The sequence below is a fragment of the Haliaeetus leucocephalus genome, unplaced genomic scaffold (genome assembly GCF_000737465.1).
Source record: "Haliaeetus leucocephalus isolate CR32 unplaced genomic scaffold, Haliaeetus_leucocephalus-4.0 Scaffold964, whole genome shotgun sequence".
Taxonomy (NCBI): Eukaryota; Metazoa; Chordata; class Aves; order Accipitriformes; family Accipitridae; genus Haliaeetus; species Haliaeetus leucocephalus.
This window is the reverse complement of record NW_010973400.1, coordinates 3766843-3779970: the sequence shown is the minus strand read 5'-3', so window position 1 is coordinate 3779970 and position 13128 is coordinate 3766843. Positions and strand designations below refer to the sequence as shown.

At 50.4% G+C, this 13128-nt stretch overlaps 1 protein-coding gene across 1 annotated transcript in view; it reads right to left on the bottom strand.

The window, feature by feature from the left end:
* The window catches only part of TNFRSF21 (tumor necrosis factor receptor superfamily, member 21), a gene marked incomplete at its 5' end in the record, with an annotated part of 28986 nt that extends 16202 nt beyond the window's left edge, over positions 1-12784 (bottom strand). Inside the window, 2 exons of the mRNA XM_010584309.1 lie at positions 9998-10495; positions 12118-12784. Of these exons, the coding sequence (XP_010582611.1) occupies positions 9998-10495; positions 12118-12784 (1165 nt within the window). The remainder of the gene's footprint in view (positions 1-9997; positions 10496-12117) is intronic.
* Positions 12785-13128: the final 344 nt, after the last annotated feature.

Here is a 13128-nt window from a genome sequence, read left to right as displayed (position 1 = left end):
TCTACAGCCAGAGCAAATTGAGACAAATGGAGACAAGTCCAGAGGCGGACAGATGCCTGTAGAGCAGCACAAGCAACTGCTGATGACATGTCCAGCTCATCTACAAAGATGTTGAGCTGAAGGGAGGACCTTCCTGGAGAGGCAGGGCAGGTCTACTGACTGGTCTCTCGCCTGCAAGCCTACTGCTCACCTCTGCCCCAATCTTCCCCATAAACACCGTTTCAGTTAATTTCAGTGATTTCCATTTGCTTATTTCGAATCTGGTTCAAGATTTTGCCCACCCATTTCCAGCTCCTTTGGACGTCTCTCGCCTCACTGCGGTACACAGTTTGGTGTAGACAGAGCGGTCACTCCTTCTGCTCATGAACGTCACCGAGGTGGTCATCACACAAGCACATGGGACTTGGCTGAGCTTTAATGACTCTCTCAAGCTTGCTCTGGACAAGCCTCCCTCGTCTCCTGCACCCCTGCTATCTACAGGTTGGACACGAACTTGACTCTTCAGCAATCGTTTGGCCTCAAGCAGGCAAGGGGCCAGCGTGGCGCGGGGCCATGACCAGCGGTGCTGGCACGCTTTTGTACAATACCTGCGAGAGACCGTTTCTCTTCTCCACCATTACTTTTTCACAGCTTCAAGCAAACTCAAGAGGAGCAGACAAGCTACCCTACCAGAAGCCTACACCCGAGCACCTGGCAGCAAATAACGGTAAAGTCTAACCACAGCCTAGCCACAGCGGAGCTTCAGTTCCTTCCTCTCCCCACCCTCTCACAAACAAAAAGCTGCCATCGTTTTCATTTTCGGAGCTCAAGCCAAAAGTCATTTGGTATTTTTCAGAAGAGCACGCACTGAGAAGCTGCCGCCTGTTAGGGAGAAATCTCATGCTCAAGTCTACAGAGCCCTCCCAAGCCATGTGTTCTCCCATCCCACTAATAACAAAGGGACACAGCACAGAGAAACAGACTAATACAACATCAGTTCAAGTCCTACAGGCATACAGCTGGGAAGTAAAGCTCAGGAGATCCTCCAGGACCTGTGGCACACATGGTCTCATCTAGTGAGCAGCTCATCTGCCCAGGGTTCCAGAGCCAGCTTCATGCATTTTCAGAACAGCTGGATTTCAGGAGACTCCATGCTCCAGCCCTTCATCAGCAGGGATGGGTCCCACCAGTCCACCCACAACACCCGCAGCAACTGACTTCCACCATCCCAGTACCAATCTGAGCTGGAGCAGCTGGAGCTTTCACCACCTACCTATTCACACAGGTATCCCAGAGATGGGCAATATTAATTTGTACACCGCATGCAGTGACAAATCCTGACCATGACAAGCTGGCTGGATTTCGACACTTGCACAGACCTTGAGGATGGAGGATCACGGGTGGAAAGCAGAGCCCAAGGGCACACGCAAGTCAGACAGGGGAACGGTGGCGATGCAGCCCAACCCTCCCCTACATTCAGATAAAAGCTCCGAATCACTGCAAACCCAGCACTGTTCCTGAGCTCAGCCCACCTACCTCCTCCAAATATCCTCCTGACTCATGCGAAACACAGCCACAGCAGCCTATTTTTACCTCTGAGCGCACACCGAGAGCCTGCACGTACAAGCAAGCCAGGATGCAGCACATCCAAACTCCAGTTGACAAGACACCACGGCTTGGCCAAACCAGGACTTGGAAATCCCAAATCCCTGACCAACACCTTTCCAAAACATGAAAATTTCACCAAACTCCACCAAAAAAAGGGAGGAAACTCAATTCCTCCCCCCCCAAATATATTTTAGGTCCTAAACGAGGAGGTTTGGAAGATGCACAAGGTCACAAAGTCCTGCACCTGGGTCAGGGCAACCACCAGTATCAGCACAGGCTGGGGGATGAAGGGATTGAGAGCAGCCCTGTGGAGAAGGACTTGGGGGTACTGGTAGATGCAAAATTGGACATGAGTCCACAATGTGCGCTTGCAGCTCAGAAAGCCAACCGTATCCTGGGCTGCAGAACAAGAAAGGTGCCCAGCAGGTCAAGGGAGGGGATTCTGCCCCTCTACTCCGCTCTGGTGAGACCCCAGTTGGAGTATTGTGTTCAGCTCTGGGGTCCTCAGCACAGGAAAGACATGGACCTGTTGGAGAAGGTCCAGAGGAGGCCACAAAGATGATCAAAAGGATGGAACACCTCTCCTGTGAGGAAAGGCTGGGAGAGTTGGGGTTGTTCAGCCTGGAGAAGAGAAGGCTCCGGGGAGCCCTTGCAGCAGCCTGCCAGTACCTAAAGGGGGCTTATAAGAAAGATGGAGAGAGACTTTTTACCAGGACAAGGGGCAACAGTTTTAAACTGAAAGACGGTAGATTTAGATTGGACATAAGGAAGAAATTCTCTCCTGCGAGGATGGCGAGACGCTGGAAGAGGTTGCCCAGAGAAGTTGGGGATGCCCCATCCCTGGAAGTGTTCAAGGCCAGGCTGGATGGGGCTTTGAGCAATCTGATCTAATGAAAGATGTCTGCACCCATGGCAGGGGGGCTGGACTAGATGATCTTCGAAGGTCCCTTCCAACCCAAACCAGTCTAACAAGAGCCTTTGTCTGGACAGGAAGAAAGGACACACTCATGAAAACTTGTTAGCAATTTGCTAGTTTTCCCATGGAGGACACTGCTGGTATCAGACCCCCCCAGGAGCCAGTGTTTCACATCCTCAGCAAGTGCTGTTGGTGCAAAAAACCACTAAATGGTGATTTTTAATTAAAAAAAAAAAAAAGTATAAAAACAATAAAATCTTGCAGGGCAGGAAAGGGTCTCGTGACAAACACTTCCCACACGCTCTCTGGAAAATAACTCAACCAAACCAGGCAGTCAAGGAAGGTCTGTGATCAGCCACATGCTGTTATGAACGTGTTTCAGACCCTGGAACCTGAGGGTCAGCATGAGACAAGACCTCCCTTCCCACCACGTGGAAGTCACCTCTATAACAGCACCTTTGGTCCAACCCTCCCGGGACCCCCGCGAGCTCCTGCCCACCACCAAGGGATGCTCTTCCAGTGTGTCTCCCTACACTGGCACTGGGGAGCTGCAGAAAGCACTTGCTCTTCCTTTGGTTTAAAAGGGAATGGCCAGCATAAGTATTTTATGTAATTATTAAATTTTAAACTGCTTTTGCACAGTTAATCTTCATTATAACCCTCTTGGACAGCTGGTAACCCTGAGCAAGCACACTGCCGTGGCCAGAGCCATATAAATATCCAGACATCCACAGATGCCAACCCGAGGATTAAATTCGCCTCCCGCATTTCCCCCCCCCCCAGACAAAGTCTTGGCAAGCGAGGGAAAAAAATCTGCCTTGTTATTCGAGGAGTTATGTGTGAGAGCCTTACTGATATGAGAAATCACAGCCCTCCCGGCGCAGAAACCGGTGCTGGGTTTTTGGCAAAAAAAAAGCCTGGGCTCGGTCTGTTTTTCTACAAGGACAACCCTCCTCTCCCCGCAGAGCTGCCCTGCCTCTGACACTCAGCCCTACACCTTAACAGGCAGGCACAAATCCCAATCCCTTATTAAATTAATCCAGGGGCCACCCAGGAATTTTGACCACGCAATAGTTCAGGGTTTTTCTTTTTTTCTTTTTTTTTTTTTTTTCCAAGCAGATTTGGGAGCAAACATACCAGCTTCCCAGGGCAGCTCCGCACAGCCCTGCACACGTTGCGGATAGATGGCCCCTGTACCAACACACATTAAAAGTGATCAAGCACCGGTCTTCAGGCCTGTTAATGCAATAAGGCTGAGGAGGAAGATATGATAAACTTGCACATGATTAGGTTTCCTCCTCTCTAAGCAGAACAGCAGCGTCCCTTGTTTGCATTTTCGAAAGCTCCCTTTCACTGTGAAGCTTTAGTCAGCTCCTGCATAGGTCCTTTGGAAACCATGCAGCTTCCCAAAAGGTGAAGAATGAGTTTGGGGCAAACCTGAGCAAAGTTTTGAGTCACATAGTTTAAGGAAGATGGTGTTTCGAACTTGTCAAACATCACCCCAAAGCTCCCATGGCAGAGGTTTGCGCTGCAGATGAACAGTTGCTTCATCCCACCCCGAAGCGGAGCATCATGCCCATTTTGGAGCAAACGTAGCATGAAACGCAGAGCTCCCACACAGCCGACCAAGCTCCAGTGAGGGACCATTCCTGTTTTAAGGCTCAGCGGTACTACAGTATCCATATGCCTCATGGCACCCGGCACATACTTGCCCCTTCTAATTTAACAAGCTCCTTTTCTGCCTGGGTTTCACTTTGCAGGCTGCCATTGGAGGACCAGCAGTCATCTGCAGATCATTAAGCTGATGATGCCAGAAGAGAGATTGCTTTAAAAAAAAAAAGCCAAAATCCAAACATCTTCTGCCTCTCCGCTTTGGCAGGTAGACAGACATAAATCCCTCATCTCATGCTCTGCCTGCCAGAGTCATATTAGGGTTTGCACACAAGCCCAGGGCTGCTCCTCTCCAGGCAGAACCGCAATTACCAAATTCTGTTAGCAGCAACGGGCAGACGTGCTCTCATGAGATGCTGCTGGCTGTCTCTGCCCTACCTGTGGTCTGGACACAAAACCTTGAGGCCACCCCAGTTTGAGACTGGTGGAGCTTTTAACCCCATCGCTCCTCCCCGCGTTCTGCAGATGTGCGGAAGAGACAGAGTCCCCAGGGGTGCATTTCCACAGCAGCTCCTCCACCCTCACCCTGCCTCCCAGGGTGATGCTCCCACCACCACGCTGCGACCCATTCAGGAGCTGATCGAAGGGAAAACTACCTCTACAAAACAAAACCACTACACTAGATGGCTTTCAGCTCATCTACCCATACAAGCACTAAGAAGGGGTCCTCAAGTAGCAGCCAGAGCCACCCCGTAGACCTGCGAGTGCCGTCCCTGCAACTGGATTTCCTTATTTAGCATAGCATTTGAATAGGGAGCGACAACAGGCTTGAGGAAGAATATCCCCTGCTGGGTTGTTGCCATACACTTGCTTCCTTTCATTAGGTGATGGATCTATAGAAAAGCTTACGGTTATGTGTGGGCTTTTTTGGTCAATGTGCTGCCGTCTCTTTAAAAGAAAAAGAATCAGTTAATTTTACTCTGATAAGCATCTTCCAACACTAACCATAAATGAGTATCTGATCCCACACAAAGACAAGCCTGCGACGACCCAGATGTCCCGATGCATACTGCCAACGCACCCATGGGTTATATTCACATGGGGATGCTTCAGAGCTGCAGCGCAGCATCAGGCTCTCCGAGGTACAACGATGTGGTCCCTTGTCAACACCCTCAATGACTTCCTTGGGAGCAGACCAACCTTAAGCCTAGCCCTGGTCCTACAACAACCGAGCTGCAAGCCAAGGACTATACCCTACGAACCGCCAGCCAAGAAGATCCTGGCTCCCAACGTGCTGACAACTGGGCATCCCAACAAGTGAGCAACTGAGACACCCAAATCCTGACGCTCCCCATCTTTTCAGCATCACCCCTCAACTCCCCACTCTGATCTTGAGCCATTTCAGTACACACTCTTCTACCTGCAGTCAAGCCTCAGCTCCGTCTTGGCCGCAAACAGCTTTTGCAGAACAGTTTATTTTTCTGATTATTTAACCAGAGGCTTCCTGGCTTCATTCTCACCACCCACTGCAATAATATGCAATTACAAGACTTGAAGAAAAATAAAAGGGAAGTGCCACCTCATGCCAGGCCAGTGCTGCCAAGATCTGTTCTTCAGTCTTTCAACTTCAGGAAAAAAAAAAGTCACCGAACTCTCTTCTTGCCTCTTAGCACATCACTTCAGGCAGCTTCTTCTATACACACGTTTTACCCAAAACCATAATGTTTTACACAGTCTTTGCCTTTCATCCTCTGCTACTCAATGGGTGCAAGTCAAAGGCCACACTATCAGCAATTTCTGTAAGAAGATTTCAAGCCCATCTTCATGTTTGGCATAGACTGATGCCAAATTTGGCAATTCCAAGACATTCAAGAGACAGGCTTCAATTCTCCATTTTTATTGAAAGGTTTCTGCAAGCTCAATTCCTTGCCTTTAGAGACAGCTGAAGAAAGGAAATGGGTATTTTCTAAAATAAAGGGATTGTTCAGAAGAAAATGTTTCCAGTACATGGGCTATCTTTTAAAATAAAGTAGTCATTCATACAAGGTTAAAACCACAGAGCACTATCAGCCCAGTACCCATGTCGTTCAGGCACCACGCTGATAATTTCTTTGGAAATCTTTGGCAAACTGCTTTTCCCCTTTGGATTCCCATCTGCAGGGCTACTCTGTAAGAGCCAGCTGAAGGAGCAAGAGGTCCAGCTTCTCCAACCACGGCTGCGCCGTTGGTGTTGCTCTACCTTCTCAATCTTGCATAGATGAGACCTAGGGGCTCTTGGGAGACGGGGGTCGTGGGGACGGACACAAGGACAGACGTGGAGGTAGGCTGGCTGCTAACTCAGGCAGTTAGTCATCGCAAGCTCTTCCCAGACGTCCGAACTATTTAATCCAGTGAGAATCATCAGCATTTGCCGTCTTGGCTGGAACGCGTCCACATTAAGGACATGGGTCTAGTTTTAACACCAGCCTCCCAAGCTACTGCTATTTTTAGGTTTGGGCCGTTATTTAAGGCATATATTAAGACCAGAGAGAGCACAGGGCATAGACGCCAGCTCACGGGGAGATGAGGACAGCGACACACCCTATTACAACAACCCCTGTTCAGGATCGCATGCCTATCTCGACTATTTAAGCAATTCAGTATATCAAGGGCCTTCGGGCACTGGGCAAGAGCTTGAGCCACTGCTTTCACCCCAAAATCTTCCTCTTTCGGGAAGGAGCCCAACCACAGCGAGATGTCTTTGCCCCAGCACCGAGCGGTGCTAATGCCACCCTGACCGCGCTTCACCCAGAACCGACGGGCTCGAAGCAATCAATCAGTAATAAAATCCTCCAAACGGGCAAAGCCTTGGATGCCCGTCTGGTGCCGTGGGGAGGCTCGAAGCGTGCCGGGGCAAGGGCAGCCGCCCAAGCACGGCTCCTCCGAGCAGCGGCTGCTGCGCCTACGTCAGGCTCGGTCTTCCCTTTCAAAGGTTAAAGCTGTTTACTGAAAGGATTAGGAGGGAGGAGGCGATAAACTAGGAGGAAGCAAGGGGAGACCGTACGCAACAGCTACGTACACGGGCTTTGCCCCGGCAATAAACGCGCCCCAGCCCCTTGTTGGCGTGACCAGCCAACATATAGGTGGGGAGGTCATATGGATGTGTGTGCACCGCCAGTACCAGACCCTGGGGCTTCACCCCCAGCCCCAGAAGATGATTTAAACCTAATTGCTTGCCCTCCACACCCATAGTGCAACCACAAACCAGGCTGGCACCCGAAGACCTCGGGAGCAGCTGTGGTCCTCACATCTACGGGGGCTTTGCTCTGGCTGCCTACCACAGAGGGATCTGCACTAGCAGCATGGGAGGGGAAAGATTTCCTCTCTGCAACAGCCTGACGTTTGTTCCTGGCTATATTCACCCTTATCTGAAAGGCTGCTTCAGGATGAAGCGTGATTTGGGTACAAACACTGCCGGAGCAGCAGAAAGCCAAGCCGTGACGCTGCAGCTCTGCAGTACACCTTAGCTGTACGGCCAGTTATTAAATAAAAGGTCAATTCCTCCATGGCACTACATCTTCTCCAGTTTCAAGTAAACAGTCTTAAGAGCCAAATGTTTTGATAGGAAAACCAAAGAGGGATTTATACACCACCACAGAGGAGAACAATTTCCATATCTGACACGACAGAGCAGCACCACCAAGAACTAATGAGCGGGGCCCTTCCAGCTAACGATTCAGGCAACACCAGAGCTGTACTAAAAGCAAGACAAAGCATTAATTGGTTTGTGCTCGTCTGTCTGCCTTCATTGCACAAAGTGCAACTGAGGACATTCCGTAGCAGGAGGAAGTCACGAAGCCACCCATGCCAACAAGGAACCAGCGTGACTATTGCAAGAACGATGGGGAGGGATGTGCAAAACTGCCCAGCCAGGAACCCAGAGCAATGGGGCAATTCGCCTCCAGACCTGAAAGGCTTGATCAGATACTGGGCCAGCTCATCACCTAAGTGTGGTTTTGCTGTTACGCCCAGCTTATTTCCCAAGACAATGGGAAAACTTAAATATGTCGTGCATTTGATGCACTAGCTTAGGTTATACCTCAGCAGACTAACATAGCCTCGCTGCTCACCACGTATCAATCACCTGCTCTTACCTGCACGGTTTCTTTAACCTGAATCATGCCTGCTGACAAAACCCCCAGCACTGCCCACAGAGGCAGCTCTAAGATGGTCTCCAGGAGCAGGGCCAGCTGCAGCGCAGGTATTTCAGCACGGGGTCTGAAACACCAGGTTAGAAATCAGAGCTGCACCCGCTCAAAGCAACTGGGTCCAGTCCCTCCATTCGAGCATTCCCTGCCCTGTACAAACTCAGCCCCTGCTCTGAGATGCTTCAAAAAGCAGGTAAGAGTCAGAAATTCAACCAGCTGGTAATTAAGGTCTTGGGGAAAAAAGTTACTACTAGTAACAACCAGCCGCTTTTGGCCAATGAACCACGCCCAAAACCATGTAGTATTTCTGGTAGTCCCCACAAATAAGGATGTCCAATAAGGTTCTGCAGCCCCACTGCAGATCACTCACCACAGCCACAAGGACCACGCTTTGGGTACCACAGATTTTAGGGACAATGGAGCGCAGGGGTTATTGGAAAAAGTTCCCACAAACGGAAAAAAGCTCAAGAAACTGCACCCGAGAATTCAAAAGAGTTAAAAGGAAACTGATAAGTAGCACAAACACAAGCGAAGGCACAAAACTAATTCCAACACGACCTTACTGGTTCTGTAAATGCATTAAGGAAGGCAAACAAAGTGTAGGTCTATTATCAGCAGGAAGAAGAAGGGAGTACATAACAGAAGACACCCTACTCAAAGCCTTCTTTGCTTTGTACTTAAGCACTCAAGGATGACTTTCATCAAGCACTGATCTCTCTTAAACCTTCCAATCTTTTTTCAATCCATTCTTTGTTTGGCCCCGCCTTGTTAAATGTGCTTTTCTAAAGGTTAACTGTGAATGGATGTTTAAGGTTGAGCAACCTCAATCCAAAGTAAGGACTTGTCAGTGCTGTCTGCACAGAATAAGGGGGGTCGAAATTGCCACTGTAGCTTTGCAGAGGAAGAACCACGCATCCTCCTAGGGAGATCATGGCTGCTTGGCGCTCACGTTCATGCCACCATTAATTTACCATTGATTTTTACTAATTTCAATTTAATGACCACAACGGGTCATCTTTAAAGTCTCATCAGAAAGCTGACAGCAAGTCATCCACAGAAAGAACAGAAAAAACTACAAACAGAGCCTCCAGGAAGACCTTGCGACGTTCATGGAGCTGCACACCTTCACGACACAGCCTTTAAGGACAACTTTCCCAGCTCCAGCGTGGGCGAAGGGCTGGGGACATAAGCCAGCAGTCAGGATTTAGGGCTAAGAACCTGAAATTGAGGTGCTGCCAAGAGGCGGGGGACGACTCAGCCTCCCAGAAACAGATGGGGTGAGGGAAAGGACGACATGAAAGACAACCAGACCCACGCCTGAGTCACGGCGAAAATAAGGAGTGCGAAACAGAAGAAAAGTGGAAAGGGAAGGAAAAAAATAAAAAGGAGCCTTCATTCAAGATCCTTCTACCAAGGATGGGTGGGAAGGAGAAATTGAGGAGCTGGGGCAAGCAGGTGATATTCCCTCCATTAACCCTTCCTTCAGGAGCAGGGACACACCATGGGAACAAGAAGGGGGAGAAGCCAAGGCTGAAGAAACATCTGAGGCACTGGTATATGGGCTCTGTCCTCGCTACAAGACCCAGCAAGTCAGAAAAGCAACCGGTCTCTGGACATGGGGGTGGCCCCTCCAAAGCACCGCAGGGGACGGTGGAGAGGACACTACCCCCCGCAGCCCCCAGTCGCTACTGCTCACCGTGCCCGTTGCAGTAATAGATCCACTTCTCCCTGTTCTGCGTGGGGGTGGTGGACTTTTTCATAATAGCTTTTTCCACAATGGCACTGGGGTCTTGCCTGGGTCCCTTCTTCAGAGTCCGTGAGCTCTTTCTGACGCTGCAGACGACGATAACCACCAGGACCAGCAGCAGGAAGAGGACGATCATCCACGGCAAGTGTTCGTTGATGTCGAAGTGCTGGTGGATGTTCTGCGGACCTCGCCGGGGGGGCCTGTATGGGACGCTGGACTTCTCACCCCCCACAATCTCCAGCGACGGTTGCTTCTCCAGCGCTTGGCTGGTCTGCTTGTGCCGGTAGCTCTGTGCCTGGCCGGTGGCACCGGAGCCCGCGAGGGTCCCAGCGGCACCGTCGGTCTCGTTGGTTGAGGTTTCGTTGTAGTAGCCTGCCGGCTCCGCCATGCCACTGGATGCGCGTGGCGCTGGAGAGGGGACAAAATCGGGAACTGAAGAGTTCAGACCTGCGAAAGGAGAGGAGAGTTCAGTGTCACGGCACCGGAGACGCGATACGGCATCACATCGCGGTCTAAGACCTGCCCGAGCGTCTGCTTGGCCAGCAGACAGAAACCCAACGCCAGGCAGCGAGAAAGGGAAGGGGTGAAGTTGAGGCTTGGCTCTGGGAACAGATGGGTACGGTTACAGAGGTAGGTTCAAGGTATAATTGACCCCTGGTGGTTAAGACTAGTGGCAGCTCATTAAAAAAAATGAGTTATCAAAGGCACGTTGTCAATTTGTGTTTGTCCCACGTTCAGTGTTTCTGCAACTTTGAGGGAGTTGGTTTAAGAGTTTCTTAGGTTTATGAACAGCAAGCAGCTGTGGATGCATCAACTACAAAACAGGTTTCTGAAGCAACAGAATTGACCAAACTTCCCCCTTAGAGCTACTTTCCATCTTTTTTGAGTTTTCTTATCAACCAACAGCTCTCAGGTCCCAGCCAGATGCATGACCAAAGCCTGGTGAGAAGCGGAAGGAATGTTGTGGCAAAAACTAGAGCTTACTTTGGAAACTCATCTTTTGAAGATCATGTCTCATCCCAGTTGGGCCAGAGAGTGGGTGTAACCATCGGTAACCTGATTTTGCCTCTGGCGTGGTTACCCAAAACAATCTGACCAGGATACAAACAGGGAAAATGCTTTAACTTTTACCTAATTGTCTACAGTTGATTTCAAAGTTCAGGGAACACCCTCCTGTCCTCTCCCAATGACACACCAGCGGCATATCAAGCTCTGAGACCTAACAACAGAGAAGCACTGGGACTCTACCACTGTCAGCGCTTCCCTGCTATTGCATTCACCAGCTCAGGTGTACAGGCCACCAGAAGTTGCTTTTTTTTTTTTTTTTAAATAAAATGCCCCATTTGAGATACTGTAAGGAGGCTGCTTCCCGGGCAGTGCTGAGCACCACCTCAAATGGGGTCCCACAGCACCACTGCAACCAGCCATGGCTAAAACATCTCCATAAAGACTGTGATGATGTATCATTTCCGATTAAACAAAAGAATGGGGAATTCAACCTGGTTCTCCCCACCACTGATAACTAATAGAAATCTTAGAGGTTAAAGAAAAAATTTACGGCACAGCCTAGGCTCCTGGAGGGCTGTTTTGGCAACGGTTCCCATTCAAGCCGATACACTGGCACAGTGCGGGGCAAAACGCAGCAGGGAAAGCATGGGCAGGAAAGCAGAGAATTTCTCAGGAAAGGAGTCTGGTGGAGCAAAGCTCCTCTCCTGCCAGGGTTTTCCTGCTGCAACCTGCTCAGGTTTGTCACAAATGTGCAAAGACTCGTGCCAGCACAACACACAGATGGGAAAAGCGGCTGAGGATGTGATGTCCTTTCAGTCCAAACAGCAGGACAGCCAGGAGTCCAATCATGACTACAGACTTGGTGAAAATGTTATTAAATGTGGTTTAACACAAGCGAGGGCAACCTGATGCACTCTGGAGCTGCCTTCTGGCCAAGAAGCAAAAGCACCAGCCACGCTTTAGACCAGGCGGCCCTTTAACAGCCTAAAGCCAACCCTGACCGAGGCAGGAATGCAATCCCGCAACCAAAACCACGCCTGCGGTTCAGTGGTGGACATTACCTTTGGGAAGATGAGCGGTTGGTGGAACTTCGTAGGGCTCTTCACCCATTTCGGTGCTTGACGAAGTCAAAGACGTGTTCGGAAGAGACGCTGGAGAACCACAGATGTTGTCACTCTCCTTCGTCCCTGGCTTGATGACCACCATGTTTTTTGCAAAGCAGTCAGTGTATGTTTTGCACTTCATCACACTAGAAGGCACATCAGAAAAGGTACCACGAGGGCACGGCTTGCACCTAACGTCTTCCGTCTCCGTTCCTTTCTTGCGGACGCCCCAGCCGACCGGGCACACCGTGTAAGGGACGCAGGTATCGTTCGTCTGAAACGTACCAGACAGGCAAGTGCACTCGCGGTCAGTCAAGGCAGTACAATGAGTTTTCTCAATCATTGGCAGTTCACAGGGTTTTCTACAAGGGTGGCACCGCTCTATGCCGTTCTCGTGCTTAGTAAAGGTCCCATCCGGACAAGGGCTGCACTCTCTTAAGGTACTCTTCGTACAATGTTTAGACACGTAGGTTCCTGCGGGACATTTGTCGCAGATCAGCTCTTTGTTGGTGGCACGGTCGAAGTGGCGGTACTTGCCAGGGGAGAGGCTGATGGCATTCTGCTCGGAGGTCAGCTTCGACTGACCGTCGGCGGTGCCGAGGAGCACGAGCAGCTGGAAGACAGGCAGAAAGTATTAGTCAACAACAGCGCGCGACCGGAGCCCTCTCTGCCGGCAATCCCTTGCGGAATCAAGGGACGTCCCACAGCCGTGGGACGACGGAGATGTTTCTACACCCAGGGGTGGGAGCTCAGCGAGGTCGAGGCGGAGGAGAACCGGCGCAGACAGCAGCACGCTCCCCAGACGCATCGCCAGCCACGATCAAAACTCCTTAAATTTGACACCACGCTTCTCGGTGAGACTAAGCATCATTTACACTGCAACCCTGCCAGGGCGGTAAATACTGCTAATTGTGTTTCAGCAGTACGTGCTACCTGGTCACCCCAGGAGAATTCAGACCAGCTTTGCAT